Source organism: Maniola jurtina, chromosome 22, assembly GCF_905333055.1.
Source record: "Maniola jurtina chromosome 22, ilManJurt1.1, whole genome shotgun sequence".
NCBI lineage: Eukaryota > Metazoa > Arthropoda > Insecta > Lepidoptera > Nymphalidae > Maniola > Maniola jurtina.
In genome coordinates this window covers 6,920,721-6,945,297 of record NC_060050.1, presented here as the reverse complement: position 1 = coordinate 6,945,297, position 24,577 = coordinate 6,920,721, and the positions used below count along the sequence as shown (strand labels likewise).

Below are 24,577 nucleotides of genomic sequence, written 5' to 3'. Positions count from 1 at the left end.
AACGATGACACAGCAGCATCTACTTCCAAAGTTCCTGTAGGAAAAGGATCGCGACTTATAATTTGTCACGCCAGAACCATCAACGGGTTTGTCGAAGGTTCTCTCATGGCTTTTGCGTCAAAAACCACTGGAGACTATCATGAAGACATGAATGGAGAAAAGTTTACTGAATGGTTTACCTAAATGTTGTGTAGCCTCCCTGAACCATCTATTATAATTATGGACAACGCCCCATACCACTCGATGCAAATTGACAAGCCACCTGCCCAATCCCAAAAGAAAGCTGATATCGTCGCATGGCTTCGTAAAAATGGCGTAGATGCAAACATGAATATGTTAAAAGCGGAATTAGTACGTCTTTTAAAAGAAAACAAACCAACCAAGATCCGATACGTCATTGACGAAATAGCATTAGAACATGGGCACAGAGTTATACGGTTACCGCCTTACCATTGTGAGTATAATGCGATTGAGTTGGTGTGGGCTCAAATTAAGGGATATGCTGCAAGACACAATACAGAATCCCCATTTACCACAAAAAAAATGCTAAAATTATTAGAAGAAGCTTGTGAACATGTGACTAAAGGAGACTGGGAAAAGGTTGTGAATAGAACTGTTAAATTAATAAGGGAAGATTATGAAAGAGATGTGAAAATAGATAATATTATAGAAAACGAACATATAATTATTGGCGTCACTCAGAAAAGCAGGTATTATTTAAATATTTTTATCGAATAATTGGAATGTCTCTCAAAACCAACACAAAAAACACCAGGTTCAATGTGTAGAGGTTATCCGAGAGTTTTAATCTAAACAAATTAATGCCAAAATAAATAATTTAATTAGAGCGTGATTGCTATCACAACATCTAATTATTCAGTTCACAATCCAAATACCGAAAATATGCGATATCGCCCCGAATCTCGGAAGGAGACTGAACTAAAACCTTCAAAACACCCGTATTTATGCAAGTTCAATCTTGTTGGCCTCCTAGTAACAGATTGTATGACATCGAATGAGCCAAATATCGATTTTATCAAACTACCTGCATTAGGTAAATTAATAATTTTATATTATTTTTGACAACTCAAATCAATTTTTAAAAATAACCTTACAGTTCGGCCGTCCTGAATTTAACACGTCCTCGTGTTTCTAATCAATCTTGTCATGTCAGTCGCGGGCTTCCTTGCCCTAAGTCAAATCCAAATCATGGGCTATCCTGCCCTCCGTCAAATCATTAAAACCTACCCCTGAACTGCCGAACTCTCAGTTTTAATATCAAGTCAACAATAAATCCAAACGACTAACTTCTCATTCGATGTATACAAAATCTGAACCACTCATTGCAAATTACTTTCCAATTCACAAAAGACTAAATTATTAAAAAAAAACTAAAAATTTTAATCACCAAATCAAACTCAATAAAAATTTTAATCAAATGTGGGTTGTTTACAAAAAGATACCAAAGCGAAATTAAGACAACGTGAGACACGTCCCGCTTCTGAATTATTGGCGTCACTCAGAAAAGCAGGTATTATTTAAATATTTTTATCGAATAATTGGAATGTCTCTCAAAACCAACACAAAAAACACCAGGTTCAATGTGTAGAGGTTATCCGAGAGTTTTAATCTAAACAAATTAATGCCAAAATAAATAATTTAATTAGAGCGTGATTGCTATCACAACATCTAATTATTCAGTTCACAATCCAAATACCGAAAATATGCGATATCGCCCCGAATCTCGGAAAGAGACTGAACTAAAACCTTCAAAACACCCGTATTTATGCAAGTTCAATCTTGTTGGCCTCCTAGTAACAGATTGTATGACATCGAATGAGCCAAATATCGATTTTATCAAACTACCTGCATTAGGTAAATTAATAATTTTATATTATTTTTGACAACTCAAATCAATTTTTAAAAATAACCTTACATAATTATTAATGTATGTGATGATAGCAGTGACGACAGTGAAAATAGTAGTATGGACGAATCTGATTAATTATGGCCTTTTGTGGCACCTTTTTTGGTATCTTTTGTATTCATATGTTTCTTGTGTGCATATAAAGTATGTATATTCATTTTCGTTCAAATATTCAGTTCGTTCAAATAAATTAAATAAACATATACATTTTTGTTTTATTAAACCTATTTAATCAGGTACAAAAACAAAACTTAATTGTTTTTTGTTCGAGAATAAATTGACATTCCACATCACTATTGTAATGTGTCAAACCGGCCATCATAGCGTGCCGCTAGTGTAGTGATGTTCGGTCAAAAATATTTCATGGAACGTATAATTAACATAACATTGATGTTACTTTTGAAGAGATATTAGCTGCCTTATTGGATTTTTATTGGGTTTTAGAATGGCACAAATAGACGGTAATTTTTGAATAAAAGTTTAAAAAGCGTGAAATAAAAATTAAATTAAAAATTTAAAAAACCCCCGACACATAAACCTCTAAAAAGTAAAAAAATAATAGGTAAGTATGTATGGGCCCTTTAAGAATAGTATAAATAGTAAAGTTTTTATCCAAGCGTTCGTTGCGTCGGGGGACCGCTAAAGACTATTCTTTCTACAACAGATGACTTTCATAGTTTATGATAGGTAGCGGTCCCCTGGCGCAACGAGCGCTTGGATAAAAACTTTACTATTTATACTATTCTTAAAGGGCCCATACATACTTACCTATTATTTTTTTACTTTTTAGAGGTTTATGTGTCGGGGGTTTTTTAAATTTTTAATTTAATTTTTATTGTTGAATTCTGTTCTTTAAAACTGAATTGCATTTGTTCTGGCGAAGAAGGGGTGGGTGCGAAGTACGAACGCGGTTTGCAACATTGTTTTGAACTATTAATTGACGTATTTAGAGTTAGAGAAGATGATCTGGGTGGTACAATAATTAGGTAAAGATAAAGATATTAGGAGATCGTTAACGGATAACGGTTAGCATTAGGTTATCACTCGTAATTATTGTGATGGTTTAGTAAGTTTTAACCAATCGTAAAAATGTATCACTTGCTTTAACGGTGAAAAAAAAAACATCGTGAGGAAACCTGCATGACTGAGAATTCTCCACAATGTCAAAGATGTGTAAAAGCTAATCCGCACTTAGCCAGCGTTGTGGACTTATAGCCTTATAGTCTTCTCTCATTCTGAGAGAAGACCTGTGTTCAGTAGTGAGCCAGCGATGGGCTGATGATGAAATGATTAAAGACAAGTCTAAGAGAGAAGTCTAAGCCCTAAGGAACTAGTACCTACCTACCTATACTTACGTACGTATTTTGATTACTTTAGCGAAAATTCGTATGTCTATGCTTTATACTTAATTGAGTTTCGAAATGGTTTACGATTGACAATACCCATATTTCTTTTTATTCGTGACCGTACTGGCATGTTATGCAAAGATGTCCCAATATGTAAGAGTGATTCCGTATAAGGACGATTAAAAATCCTTATAAGGGTGACCGAAAGTAGTGGGCACTGGCCAGGCACAAAAGGTAGTAAATCGTGAATTTTATGCTCTTGTTCCCGTTTTCAACATTATGTAAAGCCTGCCACTTGTGGCGGTCACGCGTCCTGTTGGACCAGGTCTTTAATAGTGATGGGTGCTATAAACTGGTGGATTATGTGGGAGAAACAAATGTTAATGACAATCTTTTACTCTTGTTTAAAATAGCTTGCCTAGTTGCATTACGATTCACGATTTTCGATATTATAATATGGCAGCCAGCTCTTAAGAGCCATAAGAGTCACATCCTCTTGTTTTTAGGTAGGCAATTTTCAAATTTCCATTTAAAAAGTCTCAGTAGCCGAATTATTCGTTACTAGCTGATGCCCGCAACTTTGTTCTTGTGGATATAGGTTTTTAAAAATCCCGTGGAAACTCTTTGATTTTTTCGGGATAAAAAGTAGCCTTTGTGTTAATCCAGGGTATAATCTATCTCCACTCTATCAGCCAAATCCGTCGAGTACTTTTTACGTGAAAGAGTAACAAACATACAAACATGCACACAAACTTTCGCCTTTATAATATTAGTGTGATGTGAAGTGTGACAGTGCGAATGTGAATCTACTTCACACTATCATATCACACTGTGTTATTCAACAAGCTATAATGACCATTTTGTTTCAGGGATGCCCTCTACCGCCTCTCCCTTCGTGGCCTCAGGCCGCTGGAGCGCGCGGACTGGCTTGCTCCTCCAGAAAAGGCGCAGCTATGCCAAGACAAGGGCCAGACCGAAGAGGACTGTCACAACTACATCAAAGTTCTGCTCGCATACGGACACAAGCTGTTTGCGTGCGGGACTAATGCTTTCAGTCCCATTTGCAGCTGGAGAGAGGTACTAACTACTTACTTGCTAACATTTAATTCTCAGGCCTTTTACTATACTAATTCTTAAACTTTACTTATACCTACCGGTGTCCTGTTACGGGTTACGACTTACGGCCAAAATTATTAAATAGTAATCAATCCTATACGTAATCTGTCCATAGGTCACAACATTGTTATCTACTTGTCAAAAATTGTAGTCTTTTTTTTTCAATATCATTAAGTCTTAACTTATCCACCGATTCTGGATAGATTGACTATCCAGAAAGTTTTTATATGAAAATTCAATTCCTAAGGGGGTAAGTAAAATAGAGGGTTGGTGTAGTACACGCGGATAGTGTGAGTAGGAATAACGAATTTTTTTAAAGTAAAATATTTTCGATACCTTCAAGAGTGAACATACATCTTCTAGGCAAGCGCACTCCCACATAGACTTCATTATTGCTTTTTAAAGCATACTTATCGTCAATCGCAAAGCCTATATTGCATTAAAAAAAAATGAACATATAATGACGTTATATGTTCTAGCTGTCGCCCACATTTTAAAAACATAATTAACAGAGCTCTCTCCGTCACTCGCTTCATACAATCGTAGTTTCAATTTCATTTGAATATTAAGTAACCAAAGTCATGAAATTTTGCAGACATATTCTAGAAACTAATATCTCTATATCAAAATTTCATGGACTTTGGTTGCTTAATATTCAAATGAAATTGGAACTACGATTGTATGAAACGATTGACGGAGAGAGCCCTCTTAAACAGAAGTTCGATTGGCAAAACTGGCTATACGCTTATTACGTAGGTACCGAAACAATTAGTGGGACCAGTTAATTAACCTTAATTAAACAACAAGCGTGTTAAAGAATTCAGGTTACGGGTAATTTATCGATGAAGGAGCTACTGCTATTTCGATAAATAATTAAAAAGCTTCAGAAGTAAAACATATTAATTAAAGTGCACACGAATATAATTGTGATGGAGGATGGGGCCTTGAACTATAGTAGTAATAACCATATTCCAAAAAAATTACATTATGTACTCAATTCCGATGAACGGACAAAAAATTTTGCTATCCAAAAAAAAATTTAATTAATGTGACAAGTTTCAACACTGCACTTTATACCTACTGATCTAAAGTAATCGCCACCACGAAACATTAAGTGATCTTAAAACACATTTATTTTGGATGGTTACTAGAGCTTATTTTCTTCTTTTAGAAAGTAAAAACAGGGATAAATTATGATCTAATTAGGTACCCAAGTATCTTGTTTTGTAAATGTTCTCAAAAATCACGGGTAGAAATTTTCTGTTATGCACCTAACTTTTCCTAGGTCTATAACTCTACAAGCCAAGTATAAAGTAAGCATTTATCTATATGTTCTTTTCCAGATCGAGTCCCTAAGTTTGGTGTCGGAATGGGTGTCCGGTGTCGCGAACTGTCCACACAATCCACACTCAAACGTGACTGCTATATTTGCGAGCAGTGGGGAGTACTATGCGGGGACCCCTACAGATTTCACCAGCTCGGACACTGCTATTTGCAGGTTTGTACATATTTTACATAGCTCAAAGGATTAGCAAGCTGAAGTGGCAATGGACTGATGATATCTGTCGTAGAATCGACGGCCGATGGGGCAGACGTGTTCTGGAGTGAAGACCGTGTACCGGTAAGCGTAGTGTGGGACGACTTCCAGCCCGATGACCCGAAGAAGGTGGCGGGGAGCGTGTGGATGAGGAAGGCGGAGGACCGTGTATGGTGGCGCGCTCTACGAAAGGCCTATGTCAAGCAGGCTGATGGAATAAAATGGAAAATATTTTGACTATAGTCTCATTAATTTATGGACCATTGCAAGATGCCCATGGATTCAAAACAATAGGGCTAGGACCAGTTGGGAGTCCCGAGGATATACTTATTTTTTTCTTATCTTCAATTCCTATGTGCGACATATCCGTTATCTATTCCTGAAGAAAGCGGTTCCTTAATCTAACTGACAAAACTACAGCGTTCACTGCACCAGGAAGATCTTACCAGGTCTACTCTAGAATGCGTTTACCCCAGCGACTATTGGTTCTGTGACAGACACTAATCACATCACACTAATATTATAAAGGCGAAAGTTTGTATGTGTGTGTGTGTGTGTGTGTGTGTGTATGTTTGTTACTCCTTCACGCAAAAACCACTGGACGGATTTGGCTGAAATTTAGAATGGAGATAGATAATATCCTGGATTAGCACATAGGCTACTTTTTATCCCGGAAAATCAAAGAGTTCCCACGGGATTTCGAAAAACCTAAATCCACGCGGGCGAAGTCGCGGGCATCGGCTAGTTGTCCATAAGTTTGTAACTCTAAATTTTGGGTATTGTTTAGGAGTCGCGGTGCATCCCCTCGGAAGTCAGAGATGCTTCGCACAACGCAGTACGATTTCAACTGGTTGAATGAACCTCAATTCGTGGGCAGTTTCGAAGATGAAAGCTTTATATACTTCGTCTTCAGAGAAATTGCTGTGGAATACTTGAACTGTGGAAAGGTGAGTAAAAAATTAACTTTACGTAATATTTTATAGGTTTACTAGCAATTGAAAGGAACCGGGTGGTTTCACATGGGTAGAGTTCCTTTCAATTATTTCTAGAAAATCACGACGCTTTGTATCTAATAAATAGCTTTACAGCTAGCTGTTGCCCGCTACATGTCCGCCTGGATTTAAAGTTCTTAAAAATCCCTTGGGAACTCTTTGATTTTCTGGAATAAGGAGTAGTTTATGCCGCTCTCCAGGTCGTTAACTACCTACATCCATGCAAAAAATCAAGTCAATTTGTTGTTCCGTTGGTTGAAGGACTAACCAATAAACCAACAAACAAACACACTTTCGCATTTTATTATACGGGTAGTCTGCTCTGCGAACTGGGGCGGATCGGTAGTTTAATTAAAGTATCCATTATGTACCTATTAAAGAAATAGTTTTTCACATTTTAAAAACCGCTAAAATGTAAATAATAGATATCCGTGGGAAAGAGAGAAAGGCATTTCTCCCTGGCCTTCAAATTATGCAATACTCAATAATGTTAACGTTAATGTTGTCGGATTCAAGTTCCAGTTCTGTTATGGCTAGTTTTTTCGCATGGAACCAGTGTCAGTTTTAGCGCTGATATGTAGTCAGCATTCTTGGTACCATTCCACGCGGTCATGATATTTAATACTTCTTAGTAATCTATTTACTACCTCATTAGCAAAAATCTTAACTAATTAAATGTAATTTTTAATTAACACGGATTATTCGTAGATGAATAATAGAATGTATCTACACACAGCCTTTTTTTTATTGAGAGTTTACGGGTCAATATTTAGTTAAAATTAATGTTAATTATGTCACCTATAAACACGTACAGCACCTTTAAGGTAGGTGGTGTTAAATGAAATTGGAACTTAGGAGTGACCTTAACACCTCTTCACTCTAGCCGCTTGTGACTTTGTACCTACCTATAGTACGCGACAGGTCAAGATGGCAATCGGAGTATGAAGCGGAGAGACGCCCTGCACACCCGCACCTCACCCGCGCTATCCTGCATCGGGTGTGCGGGGCGTCCTCACCCTGATTGCCATCTCAACCTATCGCGTACTATACCTTCTCAGGAATTAACATTCCTATATCCGTTTCTTGAAAAATCACATATATCTTGTGGGAATACCATACCGCTGCCTCTTGCTCTCACCTAATAAAATATTCGTTCAGGAACATTATTTTTGCAGAATGTCACGCTGAGGTTTAGCACAATGATTTTATTTTATTTTCCAGACAATATACTCGCGTATAGCGCGCGTCTGCAAGAACGACTCAGGCGGTCACCTGGTGATGAAAGATAACTGGAGTACATTTCTCAAGGCTCGCCTCAAGTGCCCCGTGCCAGGGGATTTACCGTTTTACTATGACGAAGTGCAGAGCGTCGAGTATTTGGCCCAGGAGAAAATACTGGTTGCTGTCTTTACGACTCCCACGTAAGTCTTATAAAATTCCACATGTTCTCTTCTTCGAACAAAAATCTTCTATCCCCTCTCAGCTTCTTTGAGGCTTTTACTAATAAAAATCTATAAGAACTACTACGGTTGCACAGATTTTTGATGTCGTCTGTTGAAGTAAACAGAGTTGGGGGGATTTCAAACGCCACGTTTTCCGTTGCGAGTTCGCCATTCCGTCTCGTTGGGACCCCAACCTCTATCGGTTTTCGAACTCCGCAACTGGCTGAGCTATGTCAGTTACTTTGGTTCTCCTATGGGTATCCTTATTTCTGATTTGATAGAGAAACACCAAGTATAGCTGATGATCCATATGCCATCATTGACGTGATGTTGTTTGAAGACTTTGGTCTTCAGGCACTGAGGAATTTTAGGCGAGAATACATAGTAATCTAGCTTAATTTTGTATTTTCAACAGTAACAGCATAGCTGGCAGTGCAGTGTGCATCTACAATATGTCGGACATCCACATGGCGTTTGAAGGCCCGTACAAAGTGCAGGACTCTCCGATGTCCACTTGGGAGCCTCGCTCGCCCTCGCGTCAAGCCAGGGAACACTTTAGATGCAATAGTGATACTAGGTTAGTATTCTTTTTATAATACTGCTTTAAAAGGACGAGCTAAATAATGTAAAGTATACAGAAAAATAAATCTTCATTGTCTTAGCAGAATATTATTTACAGACTTTGGTGTGAGGCCCTGCCTCCTGATGAAGTGAAAACTGTGTTTCAGGCCAATAACTTAGATTTTTCTTTTCAATATTGATGCAATGATGATGATGATGATGGTTTCTTAGTGGCATTTATTTCTTACTGCTATGCTATTACATATTTACCGCAGTGTAATCAGGTTTCAGGAAGAATTTAAAATCCAGTAGTCAAATTTTTTTATTAGTACTTACGTTACACGTACATAAGGAACTCCTGTGAACATGCTTCTAGAATCTAGACTCACTGGTTTATTCCTGTGCACCTGTGCATTCTCTTTCAATCAGACAGTGTTAGAATTAGACTAGGCAAATCATCAGTATAACAATTCAGATTATAATTAAGGCTCCAAACACATAATAATGATAGTAAAAACGATTATTTTCAGATCTCATCAAACCATAGAATACCATAACTACCATCTAATGTACGAATCAATTCAACCGATATCGGGCGAACCCGTATACAAAGCAACGCTAGAACGCTTCACGCACGTAACCGTCGATGTTACCAACACTAAAAATGTGGTCAAACAACTGGTAGTGTTTGTGGCAACACAGAAGAATGACATTATGAAGTTGGCGATACTGCCGAGGTATGAGGGCGCGTGTGTTGTGGAGACTTGGAGGTTGAGAGATGGGAAGGAGGGATTCAATATACAGACGATGCAGTTTGTGAAGGATACTGTAAGTTTTTTAGTTCTAAATTAGCTGGTGTATCTTAATGCAAGTGTCTGCTGATTTACAAAGGTTTTGTCTTGAATCTTAACGCAATTTTTTTTTACACAAATTTTAGCTTTGACTATAATGCGTTTTGACCGATTTTGAGACGTTGAGCAACCTGTGATTCGACGTGTTTCATAAAGAAGGGCTTAGTTATTGAGCTTATTGTATAACTTCTTCTTCTTCTTCTCTCTGGGCTGGTTTCCGCACTTAAACGTTTCCGTCTGTTGTGCGTGCGTTGCCCCTCCCCGCCGAAGTATATTGTATAACTTATTGAGCCCAGTAAATTAGGGGTCGAAATTTACTGTCAGTCCTGAAATCATCCTACGCATTCGGTTAAAAGATTTACACAAAACAGTTATTAGTTATATGTGCCCCTCGCAAATTGTTTTGAACCTAAAAAACATAATATAACTTTTACTTCGTTTCCTACAGATGTCCATCTACATAGGCAGCGATAAAGGCGTCTTGAGAATAGGCAGTGAAAGATGTTCTCGATACAAGACCAGGTCGAGTTGTGTGGGAGCCGTAGACCCACATTGTGGCTGGGATGACGCGCGCGAGCTGTGTGTGAGAGCGGCCGCTAATATACATGAGGCTTACTTCATCCAGTCCACTGCTAGCTGCCCTACTGTTAGTACACCCGGTAAGTACAATACACTGACGAGACCATGATGGAACATAGACGAAAATACATACATATAGACAAGACAGATAAGATAGCTAAATAAATAGGCAATATACAGACAATATACTAGACAGGATACGGAAAAAATACACACAAGACACAGTACCATATACACAGATACGTCGTGAGCACAACTAAATCAACTGCGTCGAAATATCGGCAGTTAAACATCAAATTAATCGTGGTATGTACCCGTTATCTACAATATACCAGTTGCAGACATAGCAGAAATATGATACAGAAAAAGCGTTAGTTAAAAAAATACATTAGTAAGGTTTAGGTAGGAAGCCAACATGAAACCGACAAAGTATAGAATATATGATTCGAACAAAGCATCAACAGGATATAGACAAAGCATAAACAGGATATAGAACACGGGTACAATGCTTCTACGTTCACCAGGGTGCGATGACATTAGAGGCATTGGTTGGCTGAAACTTCGTTGGTTGAATCGAGTTAGATATCATAAAAGCTGTTCGGTTTGAACAAAGAGCTGAAAACGAAGTGCTGCTGACAGAGATAGATGGAGGAATATTGTGAAGTAGACTCATCCCTCAAAGCACTGTAGCGCTGATGATAATGATGATTGATAACATTAATAACTACATATGTTTTCTGTGCAATAAAGTTTTCTATTTATCTATCTATCTAATAAGTATGACTTGTTTTAGTGGACGGCGGTTGGTCGTCATGGTCGGACTGGGAACAATGCATGCAAGACGGCACTCCGCATGCAGTTTACGGAGACGACAAGCCCGACATGTGCATGTGTAGAACACGCCGCTGCGACAACCCTAGAGCCGCGAATGGAGGACAAAATTGTCAAGGTAATGGTTTACCAACCAATTGAGAATCAGAGATAGCTCGCGTCCCGGTAATTGGTAACTTTTTATCCTGGAAAAGCAGAGTTCCCACGGAATTCTAAAAAAACCAAATCCACGCGGACGAAGTCGGGGGCATCATTTAGTAAAATATTTTTTTTTTGTGCCTCCTTCAAGTTACTTGAGATTGCCAAGATATTTGGCACTGGAAATAGCCTTAAATCAAGAGAAGAAGGTTCTTTGCATAACGTAGCTTGACGTCTCTAATATTGCACCTACCTATTGCACAATTATAATGGGAAATACACTATGACCTGAAAACTTTCGTACCACTTATTGTAAAACGTGTATTTGTCACACTTAATATTATAAAGGAGATAGTTTGTATGTGTGTGTGTGTGTGTGTGTGTGTGTGTGAGTGTGTGTGTGTGTGTGTGTGTGTGTGTGTGTGTGTGTGTGTGTGTGTGTGTGTGTGTATGTTTGTTACTCCTTCACGCAAAAACTACTGGACGGATTTGGCTGAAATTTGGAATGGAGATAGATAATATCCTGGATTAGCACATAGGCTACTTTTGTCCCGGAAAATCAAAGAGTTCCTACGGGATTTCGAAAAACCTAAATCCACGCGGGCGAAGTCGCGGGCATCGGCTAGTAATATTATAAAGGAGAAAGTTTGTGTTTGTGTGTGTGTGTGTGTGTATGTTTGTTACTCCTTCACGCAAAAACTACTGGACGGATTGGGCTGAAATTAAGAATGGAGATAGATTATACCCTGGATTAGCACATAGGCTACTTTTTATCCCGGAAAATCAAAGAGTTCCCACGGGAATTTTAAAAAACCTACATCCACGCGAACGAAGTCGCGGGTATCAGATAGTAATGAATAAATTATGATTATGATTATTTTCAGGCGCAAGCATAGCCGTGGCCAACTGTACGATACACGGCGGTTGGTCAGCGTGGTCTGGATGGTCAGAATGCTCGGCGTCGTGTGGCATCGCCGTCAAGTCGCGGCGCAGATCCTGTACATCGCCCGAACCCAAGTTTGGTGGCCGTGTTTGCGTTGGCTTTGATGTGCAAGATATGTATTGCGCTAATCTGCCACCTTGTCCCGGTAAGTGCATTAATATCTACACGAATAAATTACTCATACCTTATCTAAAATCTAAATACAGCCACGTAGCCACGCTCCTTTCCAAAAAAATTGCGGAACTTTGCTCATTTATTTCCAGGGAAGGTGTCGGCTATGGTTAACAATCTATTTTAGGTGCCATGCCGAAATATCGTGAGATATCACTATCGAGAGAATGGAAACGCGCACTATGATCATTTTGATACCTATCTAAAAATTATTGGTCGTTTTTTCAAACTATGTGTGTACTGTAGAATAGAAGGTGAACTGTTGTTATTTTTGGATAGCATAATGCAATTGGTCTAGAATTTGTTATTTTTGAAGACAAAAACCCGAGGGTCCTTTTGCCTGATAGCAGACCATAGAAGTGGTAGACGAAACCGCTTTGAATTGCCTTGTTTCGGTGTAGAACGTACTTTCCTCTTGAAATCTCTCTTACCATTTCTTTTCCTCTCCAAGTCTAGAAATATCTTTATGTTACAGATCCTGCATTAGCACCAGTAGACGGATCATGGTCTCCCTGGGGCACTTGGTCTCCATGCACCGGTACGGGTTGTGGTGCCGGCGCAGGCATGAAAGAGAGGCGGCGAGTGTGTGGCAGCCCTGCGCCCAAACACGGCGGCGCGGACTGTGATGGGCCAAGGTCGGAGCGACAACCCTGCGACTTGCGGCAGTGCGAGCTTAGGAAGGCCACTGCTTGGACACCTTGGGTACAGATACCAAGTAAGTTATGAAAGCACAGAAAATAAGGGTAAAATTACAACTGAAGTGGCAGTGGGCAGGGCACGTCTGCCGCAAAACTGATAGCCGCTGGGGCAGACGTGTTCTGGAGTGCAGACCGCGTATACGACCTTAAGAAGATAGTGGGAAGTGGGTGGATAAGGAAGGCGGAGTATCTTGTGTGGTGGTGCGCTCTTGGGAAGGCCTATGTCCAGCAGTTGACGCAAACAGGCTGTTTAATTGATTGATTGAAAATTACAGTTCCCTATGTATGAGTAGCAGCAGCCCTGGGCAAAAATAGCGTCTGTGATGGTGTAAGGATCTAAGAAAGAAGACAATAAATTGTATGTGGCAAATGGTAATCCTGGAGTCAAACATCGCATAACTTGGCGTGTCTAAAAATACATCAGATAATTTTACAGTGGCTATTCTTCAAGAACTTTTTAAGGAAGATTAAAAATAATGTGGTTTGAGCACCGTCAGGCAGATACTCACTTTCGTAACGACAACTGTAACCTCCCAGACTTGACACTGTCATGTAACTGGCGTTTGACTGTTAAAATTGGTCTCTTACTATAAAATCTAAAACATTTATTTCTTTGTACAGGTAATTCTTCAGATGGAAGTTACATGGAAAAGAGATTCAAGTTTTTGTGTAAAGCACCAACGCAGGAGCAAATTAGGGTAAGTTAAAGTGAATTAAAAGCAAAATTATTTTGCAAAATTTACCGAGCACGAAAAATCTCAGCACATTGCACATGTATAAAGAACTTGTATGAGACGTGACATTATAAAACATACTAAACATATTTCCCTTTTCCCTACGATTGAACTTGTAGTTTATATTTGCTGAAAGAAATAATCCTGGATGAAGTCAGAGTTCAGATTTCTCCAAAAGTCATGAGCTTACTGATTCTAAGTAGGAATTTTTACCCGACTGCAGCAAATCCAAAAGGAAGGGTTATGATTTTAGCAGTCTATGTATGTATGTTTGTATGAATCCAAATTCTGTGTGTTCCGCCGTAGTACCTAAACTACTGGGTCGATTTTGATGAATGAGGTGTCAATCGATTCGTTGTAAAAGTCCGGGTGACATAGGCTATGTTTTATACGAAAAAAATTTACCTAACGGATGTTACATCAAAAAAAGTGGAGGTCTCCAAAAAATTTGTTTTTGCCTCGAGTAGGATGAGTTCATGAATATAAATGTGCGACAACATTAAAATACACTTAGCGACAGAAAAACAATTTTACTCTATTATTTCAGCGTTCATTAAGACGATCGCAGTCGGGTTTTAGTTTTCAACTTTATCTTGTTATATTCAGCTGTCGTTAGCACGGGAAGAAGAAAGGTATTGCAATGCAAGGGGGACCTGTAGCAGTACACCTCCTGAGGAAGATGCAGCGTGGGAGCCCTGGGGGCCTTGGGGAGCCTGCTCGGCTGCTTGTGGCGGTGGCCAACAATCCCGCATGCGACGCTGTCGAAGGCCTCCGTGTGAAGGGTCTGCGGATATGTTACGGGCTTGCAATACACACGCATGCGTTGGTGAGTATACTTTGCATGATATAGGTATTGAATAATCGATGAACGCTCGACCGAAATTGCCGGCGCACGTCGGTAATCTGTTTGCTATTTCACCTAACATTGTGTGAGAAAGAGATCCCCGGTATAAGGATGCGACGGCTTGTCCTTCCCTCCACCATCCGCGCGGAGTCTAATGTTTAAGGTGAGAGGTACGATGCACTGGGTTGAACAGTCGTAAAGTATTTTTGACAAAAAAAAAACTACTAAGTTTATGTTTGCAATGTAGTTATTCAACTAATAATGAGTAAATAAACTACTCCTAATCTTATCTATTTACGCACAAAGTTGTCATTTTTAGTGTTAAAATAGTAATCGAGGCGCATAACTTTAAAATCAATATTTTTTTTCATTGTTTTATACATAAACCTAGATAATGACGAGACAAATCGGTATAATACTCAGTTTTGAGCGTATTATATATCAAATAATGTGGTGATCACTCTCCTATGTTTGTATTTTATCAGGTGAATGGTCGTGTTGGAGCGAGTGGAGCGCGTGTAGCGGCGGCTGCGAGGAAGCCTCCACCGGGCATCGAAGTCGCACCCGCATGTGTCTCTCCCCGGAAGGCTGCGCCGACGCCGGCGCGGCGCTAGAGAGACGCATCTGCGTTAACACTTGTGCAGGTAACTAGAAAATTATGAAAAACCGATCAAGTGCGAGTTGGAGTCACATCGAAGGGTTCCGTACCATCGTGCAAAGTATTGGTTTTTTATTTAAAAGAATGATCAATAAAATTTTTCACAAAGTCTGTAGTTGTTGCTATCCTAAATGCACAAGCCAGTTTCAACCTTTTCTCAATAGCTGACAAATGTACATTGTTATCGGCTCAAAAGCCCATATTTTATGACAATGGAGCTATTAACGTAATCTTATCAAACATGACAGTTACTTAGAAATGAAGAATGATCATATTAATATTGGTTTAGCTATTGTTGCCAGTTATTAGTAGTTAGTTCTCCTGCTGTACTTAGTTGTACAGCAGGAGAAAGGAGAATATTATGTGTTTAACAATTAACATCCTTTAACACCAAATTTTTTTTTTTAGAAACCGAAGTCGGCTGGGGGCCATGGGGTGAATGGGGTGAATGCGAGAGCGGGGAAAGGATTAGACGACGCAGTTGTGAGGCCGGCGCGTGTGTTGGTGCGCAGCTACAAGTGGCTAGATGTACGACAGATGACGCCGAGATGGACAATGGTAAGATACTAACTGACAGTAACTGAAGTGAGCTGGGGGCTAAGGGGCGAGTGGAGGAATACGTGAACGGCGAAAAGGTTGAACGCCGTAGATGCAGGCTGGCGCGTATGTAGGCGCGCACCTACAAGTAGCTGGATGCGCGACAGATGACGCTAAGATGGACAATGGTAGGATACTAACTGACAGTAACTACTGAAGTGGGCTGGGGCTATGGGGCGAGTAGGGGAATACGTGAACGGAGAAAGAGTTAAACGCCGCAGTTGAAGGCTTGCGCGTAGGTAGGCGCGCGTCTACAAGTAGCTAGATGCACGACAAATGACCACGAGATGGACAACTAATAACTAGCGGTAACTAAGTGAGATCCTTCCTTAAAAGGATAGCGGGAAGTGGGTGGATGAGGAAGGCGGAGGATCGTGTGTGGTGGCGCGCTCTCGGGAAGGCCTAGTCCAGCAGTGGACGCAAACAGGCTGATTGATTGATTGAACTAAGTGAGATGGGCCAAGGGGTGAGTGGGAGAATGCGAGAACGAGTAAAGGGCTAGACACCGCAGTTGCAAGGCTAGTATGTTTGTAGGTGCGTAGGTAGCTCTTAGAGTGTAACAAGTTTAGTTATGGGGTTAACTTGCCTGGTGGAGATTGCTCTGAGCAATTAGGCCGCCTTTGCAATACAAATGTTTTTAGTTTGTTTTGTCTTGGTTATTTCATATTTTGTGTGCAATAAAGTTTTCAATCTATCTAACTATCCGACCGTTACCTCTTGGGGTTTATATATTGCTACATTCTTAGATCCATCGTGTAGGGATCGTTGGTGCCCCCGTAACCAGGCCTCTTTTTTGCAGAATTACACGCGATGCCGGCGTACAGTCAAAATGTGGAGATGGCTTCGTTCGTCACACTGTGTGACCGCCAGTCGCTGAGCATTGCCGGCATCATCGGCTGTGTGATAACTGCGTTCGTTGCGGGTAAGAAACTCCTTTACTTGCTGTTAGCACCGCGAGGATTTGTGCGTGTGTGTGTGTCGATGTGAGATGCCATGGATATACAGTGCAAAGTGCGAACCACGACAATAAGAAACTACTGGTTTTACCTAGTTTAATGGTTTTTAGTGGATTTAGGTTTTTTTAAGTCTCGTGGGATCTCTTTGATTTTCCAGGATAAAACGTAGCCTATGCCACTCTTCAAAAAATCACGTCGATCCGTAGCTCTTTTCCGGCGTGATTGAAGGAAAAACCAGCAAACAAACACACTTTCGCATTTGTTATATTAGTATGATTGACCTTTTTTAACCTTTACTTCCCTGATGTTAATAATAATTATGGTTTATTCAGGTTGTCTAGTATGCTTGGCCGGGGTCATCGCCTGCCAAAGACGAGGTCCTCTGCCGTGGAACCGCCAACCGCGCGTACCCTCCAGCCCGCACTATATCACTGCCAAGCAGAACAGCTACGTCACTGTGCCATTGAAGGAAGTGGTAAGCTACACTAAATTCTAGCATTATTCATCATTATCAAACAATTGCCGGCTTACTACTGAGCACAGGTCTCGCAGAATGAGAAGGGTTTGGCCACAGTCCACGACGCTGGTCAAGTGCGAGTTACCAGAGTTCACACACCTTTGAAAACATTATGGAGAACTCTCAGGCATTCAGGTTTCCTCGCGATGTTTACCTACGTAAGCTATATTTTATTGCTTAAAACGCATATAACTCCGAAAAGTCAGTGATGCGTGCCCGGGATCAAATCTCCGACCGAGACTTGATACTATCACCGCTTTTTTTATCGAGATAAAATTTTTCCTATGTCTTTCCCCCGGATGTAAGCTAACGCTGTACCAAACGTCAAAATCGGTTAAACTGCTGGTCTGTGAAAAACTAGCAGACAGACAGACACACTGCCCATTTATAATATTGGAATGGATGAAGAGATCCGTAGTTTAATTTATATTGACGTCAATAACGTATCCTTTTTCCCCCAGCCCCGGAAAGCAAAACGCCAGCCATCATTCTCGGGCATTGGCAATACCAGTGGGATTCTCCTGTCAAAGAGCAACAACCTCTCCAACGCGAACCATAACAACGCGATGACAACACCGAAACTGTACCCCAAGGCGATCGCGAATGAGTACGACTCTATGGGAACATTGAGAAGACATTCCAACCAGCCAAACAACAAGACGAACCTTGATATTGAGGAAGACAAGTTTTATTGAAGCTAAGTAGTGTGTTATGTCATAAAAATCATCGGGCAAAGTTGTATTTGGTTCTCAAAGAACCAAAATTATGATTCCCAGTGTATACTGATTGTGTCAGTAGGTATATTTTTAAGTGCTCTTGATTATCATATCGAATTATAACCCTCTATGGGCAAATTCCAAGGACTTTACCACGAGCTAAACAAAAAGACGATCCTTGATATTGAGGAAAACAAGTTTTATTGAAGCTAAGTAGTGTCTTATGTTATAAAAATTATCGTGCAAAGTTGCGTTGTGGCTCTCAAAGAGCCTGGCAATACTTTTCAACAAGAACTTTCAACTTAACAACAAGACGAACCGTGATATTCAGGCAGACAAAGTTTTATTGAAGCTAAATAGTGTGTTATGTTATATAAAATATCGGGCAAAAGAGCCAAAATTATTAATCCCAGTAGATACTGAGTGTGAGTGTATAATTCAGTGCCCTAGCTATGGGTATTAAACTTTTAATCCTTTATGGGTAAATTACAAGGACTTTGCAAGGAGCCAAACAAAAAAGACGAATCTTGATATTGAGGAAGACAAATTTAGTTTTATCGAAGCTAAATAGTGTGTGTGTGTATGTGTGTGAGTTATGTTATAAACATTGTTGGGCAAAGTTGTATTTTGGGTCTCAAAGCCCCAAAATTATAATTCTAATACCGAATGTGTTAGTATATCCTTCAGTGCCCTTGATATCGATAGTAAACTTCAACCTTCTATGAGCAAATTACTACGACATTCCAAAAAACCAAACAACGAATCTTGATATCAAATTATTGTTAGGAAAATCGTGAATTTGTATTTTGGCTTCCAAAGCCTATAATGCTCAGTCAAACCTTTCAATAACTCTTAAAAATGAATTTTCTTAAGGTTTCGTGAAAAGTGCGACTTTACAATTAGGTAGGTAAATTTTGAACATATTAACTTAATAAAAGACAAACCTTCTTACAAAGACTTATTGCGAGCAACACAATTTCAATACATATTGTACCTATATGTATAAGTAATAATTTCCAGGCAAGTTATGATATTGTCTCTTATCCCTTTAAAGAACTGCTTTGGACAGTCGAAGCGAAATAGATGCAATTAAATCACGTTTTGAACGCGATTCAGTTGCAATACGACATATCGATTTGGGCCTTTGGTACTTAATAGTAGATATTTAAACCAATATATAATATATTTTTTACCAATTATATCATGTTATCGATTCCAGGTGATTTTTTTTTTGGTAAATAAATCAAATCTTGGATAGTTTATACAATTTTTTTAATGGATTTATTTTAGATAGTACTGGCGCCTGAACATAATTGTGATTCTTCACACAGAGCCACATGCAGAACCACAAGACCAGTCGATAAGGCTTAAGCATTCTACTCACGACACTGCGCCGATTTAAGAGGCAACTAGATTGGAGCGATCTAGGGTAGTTCCTACCTATACATGGGTCTAGCTCCTGCTGAACCGATCTAGAATAACCCTACACACGACATGTTTAAGAGGCAATCAAAACAAAAAAAATGAGAGCCTCATTGATCAACGATTGAGGATTCCGAAAAGTCGGCGGTTCAAACCCCACCCGTTGTACTACGTGGTACTACTGTCGCACCTATTTCAAGCACAAGCTTAACGCTTAGTTGGATGGGAAAGGGGAATATTAGTCGTGATTAGCATGGCTATAATTTTTGAAAAAAAAAAATTGGTTGTCTGTAAAGTCGGTTTACTGACGATAGTTGAACGTGACAACAAAGGCCGATTGTGCTTCTTTGTCGCTCGTTCCGCGCTCTCGCTTGCACTTCAAGCCTTACATGGAACGCCTCAGAGCGAGGTAACGCCGCATGAGTCATGTTTTTTCGTGCGTGCAGCCGGCTCTATCGAATTATAAGACGTTGTCACGTCAAAAATATATAGGTTCCTCTCTACTTTTTCACCCTAAATCGGCAGTGTCCATGCTAATGTCAGTCAATGTGTGAACAAAGAAATTAAAAATCAAATTAAATGCAAGATGCTGCACCGATGCAGATGTCCTGTCCGGGTATAAAAGTATTGACAAATGTCTTGGCCGCCGCCCGGTGTGACGTAACATAAATCATGCCATGAGATACATATAGGAAATGGATCTTTATGCGTATCGTATAAATCATGAAGAGTGAAGGGACTTTGGACTTCGTATTTCCTGATATAAATTCGTTCTGTCCTATATAATTCAGTTAGAAAAGTTTCGTGATTGATCTGCTTACGGTATCCATCGGTCATAAAAGTGTTTTATATGTAAATGCGGACCCTTAGGGCCGGTTAACATCAACATAATATTTTAACGGCGACTTAAGTACCCAACATTTAAATATATCGCTAAGTGGAAAAAAACGTTGATTTAACATGTTTTAGCTCTAACACTTGTTAAAAAGTTACACCTACGATTAACACCGCTCGAATTATTGGTTACCGTTAAAAGGTTCGTTATTTTTCATATTACGTACCCAATATCTGATCGGATAGCGTAAATGACCACGTTTCTTTGAACCATTATTATTCATTAATTAATTAAGGTATGAAATCGCGCTATATTTCACCAAAACAAAGACTTTTTCTTTATTTCCTACTGTGTTCACAAAATTCACATCATTAATAACCCTTAGGGGGTAAAGTTCGACCTAATATGTAGTTAGACTGGAACGATTAATTGCTAAAGTTTGTACATGCTTCCCCTTGGAATAAAATAGAACAAAATCTTTAGCGTAAAACTTTATTTGGTTACCTACTGTGTGGTATGGGCTATATTGTAGCCCGTTGCCGGTCTTTCAGGAATTTGTTGGTCCGCCTCTTAAACAACCCTTTGTTATAATCTAGGGGAAACACCGCCAGGGTTTTCATTCCACAGTTTGCATGTGGGTGCGATGCTCTAGCTAGACTGTAGATCTTAACAGGGCTCTCTCAGTCACTCGTTTCCACTCGTTTCATACAATCGTAGTTCCAAGTTCATTTGAATACTAAGCAACCAAAGTCCATGAAATTTTGCAGACATATTCTAGAAACTAATGTCTGTGTCTGTGGTGTTTTAGATTTTTCTAAAAAATATGTAGTTTTAAAATTACAGGGGCTCAAAGATTTGTATCAAAATTTTTAAGACCGCGTAACTTTGAAACCGAACATTTTAACAGAAATCTGGAAAACCACAGACATAGATATTAGTTTCTAGAATATGTCTGCAAAATTTCATGGACTTTGGTTGCTTGATATTCAAATGAAATTGGAACTACGATTGTATAAAAAAATATACCCTCTTAAAAAAATATTGCCCTAGACTAAATCGATCGGGAATGAAGATCGTCATATACGTTTACGTTACTGTAAAAATAATATAATAAAATGACGAAGATCTCTATCTAAAATAAAACCAAACCGAATCAGTTTCAAAGTAACGAACAATTTCAATAAAGGCGTGTTTAAATAAAATTTGCCAAAGCATCGCTAATTTGAAAAAAAAAAAAAATTCAACTTGCTTTCATTTGATAAAATAAAACCGTTAAAGCCAGAAATTCTCTGCGAATTTTCCTTTACGAGCTCGTTTATTCCTTTTGTCTCGTTTCTTTTTGTTTCAATTCGAATTGAAACACCTAATGGTCCTTGTTGGGAACGAGCTTGTTAGGTATAAGCGTCGGCCACACAGGCCGCGTATGCGTCGCGTAAGTGTAGACGTAGCGCGTACCATTGCGTTGTAATGTTATGTATGGAACTGTATGAGATTATATGTAATGTATGGAACTGTATGAGACATGGCATACCGATTGCGTGGCGTGAACGTTCGCGTAGACGTAATGCGTGCAGTTGTGTCTACGGATTCACGCGCGTCACTACGCGTGTGTCACGTGTACGTGCTTGGAATGAATTGGCTTTCAGCCATGGTCACACAAACGCGCCACGGCGTTTAATCACGTTGTCTATATGAAGGATACTTACACTGCGATGCCGTACTGTTGCCATCAATCTCAGTTGCCCTCGTGCTGTTTCTAAATACAGTTCCTTGTATGACAAAGTTTAATGTCCTTTGATTAGATTAAGTGCCTTCATTCCTCCGTAGAACATGGGGCTACTGCAGTAGTTTTGTTCTGTCCTCGGCTACTGTCTTGTATTGGTTCTATGAGGCTCCCACTATTATAAGGTCTGCTTTAATAATGGACCTAGGCAAGTTTTGGGTTGGTCGATGATCTGTTTCGATCGATAGGCTGCTATGCAATGCATTTTTGCAGAGTTTCCTGCACTCTTCGTTAATCATTGGAATTGGTGTGATTGGCTGAATTAATGGTATTCCTGCTTGCCAATTGGCCAAAACCACCGCCGTCACATGTCTCTGACGCCGCATGTTGTGTGTGTTTAGGGCTTTACTAGCAATTCAAAGCGCGTATCAGGAGTATTTTGTAATATTGTTGAAAAAAGGAAAATCTTTCCAAGTATTATTGTGATAGTATGATTGGATATTTTGTTTCGTTTATTTAGATTGATTTATTTCTAAATGACGTTAAGTATTTACCTTAATTAAAGCTGGTAACACATTACGCTGCAGTAAATAAAATTTTTAATGCTGAAAATTCACCAAAGGTGATTTTTGGTGCATTTTCAGTAGGTACTGAAAAACGTTTCAGTAATGTGCGATTAGCTTAAAATAGCTTAAAATTTGCGACGTAGGTGTGGTCAGTTTATATTAATTTTTACTACGAAGGCTTAATTCTGAAATTCCACACTCTCGGCGTGTATTCTACAAGAAAGTAGTTCGCTGGACTCTCGTCATGTGAATAAAATATCAAAGAGTAACGAGGATCCATAATTTGCTTTTACTCTTGTTCATTGCCTAATCTAAATTTCCCTCTCTGAGTAAGGCTTAATTTAAATTGCTTAACGTCATTTTCTTTCAATGTATAGTTAAAGAATCCAGTGCCATGGTTAAAACATTGTAAAAATAGTAAGTACATATTGTAGATTTTTATTATAATAGAATTATTAATTTGAATGTATTTTACTGTAGAATATTGTTCTTTGATGGAAGTTTATCAAAGTATGTGCCATGTAAATAAGTATAGATGAATTCTTCTACAATATAAAATATAATAGCGCTTTTCATATTTTTTTTATGTATTCTTTATATCAGTACAAATATGGGTGCCTTGGCTGAATATATAATATTAAGATTTTATATACAATAAATCAATTATTTCTACAATGATTTATAATGCGATTTATATTTTTTTATTATTGTTGAATCAATTTCAACATTATCCCTTGGCTCATGTTGAGTCCAAATTGTTGTTATAGTGTAGAATAGCATTTTGTATTTTTATATTGTTAATTATAATTCTTAATAAAAAGTATTAAGTACAGATTGTTATAAGTAATATTTTAATACATATCTTCCATTGTTTTCGATATACGTTCGCAAAATAAGTAAAAGTGATAGTGTGTGTTTGCGGTTATAAAATTTGGTAAAAAAGTTTTGTTTAGAAAATTATAAACATATTTTATCTTACACTAGGCCATAGAATAATAATGCAACTAGAAGTCTGAATTCTTTTATATTCAAATATTTAAAATGTCTTGACGTCCTTCTCTAAACATCGCAATGTTATATGTTTCCAAGTATTGGGAGACGAGCAAGTTCTAAATTGTGAATTTAATCAAATTGCAGTTAAATTAATCAATGGTAACGGTTCCTTAAGTATCAATAACTGGTTTATACAATTTCTAATTGAAAATCAGTCAAATGTAGATTTAGCGTTCCGATATGATGCTGTGTAGAAACCAAAGGGGTATGGGTTTAATAAAAACTGACAAACCACTTCCAGGTTAGCCCGTTCGACTGCATCTCACTTACTATTATATGAGATTGCAGTCAAGGGCTAACTTGTATCTGAATAAAAAAAATACAATAAAATTTTGAGTGTCTTATCGTAGGTACTAAACAGCAATGAGATTAAAGTGGTTGTTTTGCTTGAGTTATTATTCTATGGCCGTTAATGTTCAGTGAGTTTGGAATTGCTCCACGCATTACATGCATGCATGCAGCGTTGAGCGTAATATTAACATGATAGGAAAATGTACTGCATTGAATTGCAATGTGGAAAATGTGGTGTTAATGCGCCGTCAGACTCGAAGCGTTTTTATAATCACTGCCTACATATCGAAATTATTTTTCGTGACTTGAGTTAACAGGGCTCTCTCCGTCACTCGCTTCATACAATCGTAGTTCCAATTTCATTTGAATATTAAGCAACCAAAGTCCATGAAATTTTGCAGACATATTCTAGAAACTAATATCTGTGTCTGTAGTGTTTTAGATTTCTCTATAAATATGTATTTTTAAAATTACAGGGGCTCAAAGTTTTGTATGTAAATTTTTAAGACCGCGTAACTTTGAAACCGAATATT

The 24,577-nt window shown here is 38.7% G+C and overlaps 1 protein-coding gene and 1 long non-coding RNA gene across 7 annotated transcripts in view; both read left to right on the top strand.

Moving 5' to 3' along the window:
* The window catches only part of LOC123876728 (semaphorin-5B), a 65,836-nt gene extending 47,410 nt beyond the window's left edge, over positions 1 to 18,426 (top strand). For all 6 annotated transcript variants that reach the window (XM_045923050.1, XM_045923055.1, XM_045923054.1 and 3 more), the window contains exons 4-20: positions 4,143 to 4,350; positions 5,733 to 5,887; positions 6,714 to 6,873; positions 8,140 to 8,339; positions 8,776 to 8,937; positions 9,452 to 9,749; positions 10,221 to 10,431; positions 11,145 to 11,300; positions 12,205 to 12,408; positions 12,910 to 13,149; positions 13,754 to 13,830; positions 14,473 to 14,692; positions 15,196 to 15,354; positions 15,777 to 15,926; positions 16,765 to 16,887; positions 17,254 to 17,396; positions 17,900 to 18,426. In XM_045923050.1, the coding sequence (XP_045779006.1) occupies positions 4,143 to 4,350; positions 5,733 to 5,887; positions 6,714 to 6,873; positions 8,140 to 8,339; positions 8,776 to 8,937; positions 9,452 to 9,749; positions 10,221 to 10,431; positions 11,145 to 11,300; positions 12,205 to 12,408; positions 12,910 to 13,149; positions 13,754 to 13,830; positions 14,473 to 14,692; positions 15,196 to 15,354; positions 15,777 to 15,926; positions 16,765 to 16,887; positions 17,254 to 17,396; positions 17,900 to 18,133 (3,100 nt within the window). In that variant the 3' untranslated portion in view covers positions 18,134 to 18,426. The remainder of the gene's footprint in view (positions 1 to 4,142; positions 4,351 to 5,732; positions 5,888 to 6,713; positions 6,874 to 8,139; positions 8,340 to 8,775; positions 8,938 to 9,451; positions 9,750 to 10,220; positions 10,432 to 11,144; positions 11,301 to 12,204; positions 12,409 to 12,909; positions 13,150 to 13,753; positions 13,831 to 14,472; positions 14,693 to 15,195; positions 15,355 to 15,776; positions 15,927 to 16,764; positions 16,888 to 17,253; positions 17,397 to 17,899) is intronic.
* Positions 18,427 to 21,441: 3,015 nt separating this feature from the next.
* LOC123876746 lies at positions 21,442 to 24,185 on the top strand. Its single transcript, XR_006798412.1, has 2 exons — positions 21,442 to 21,814; positions 22,058 to 24,185. It is a non-coding gene; the product is annotated as an uncharacterized LOC123876746 (long non-coding RNA).
* Positions 24,186 to 24,577: the final 392 nt, after the last annotated feature.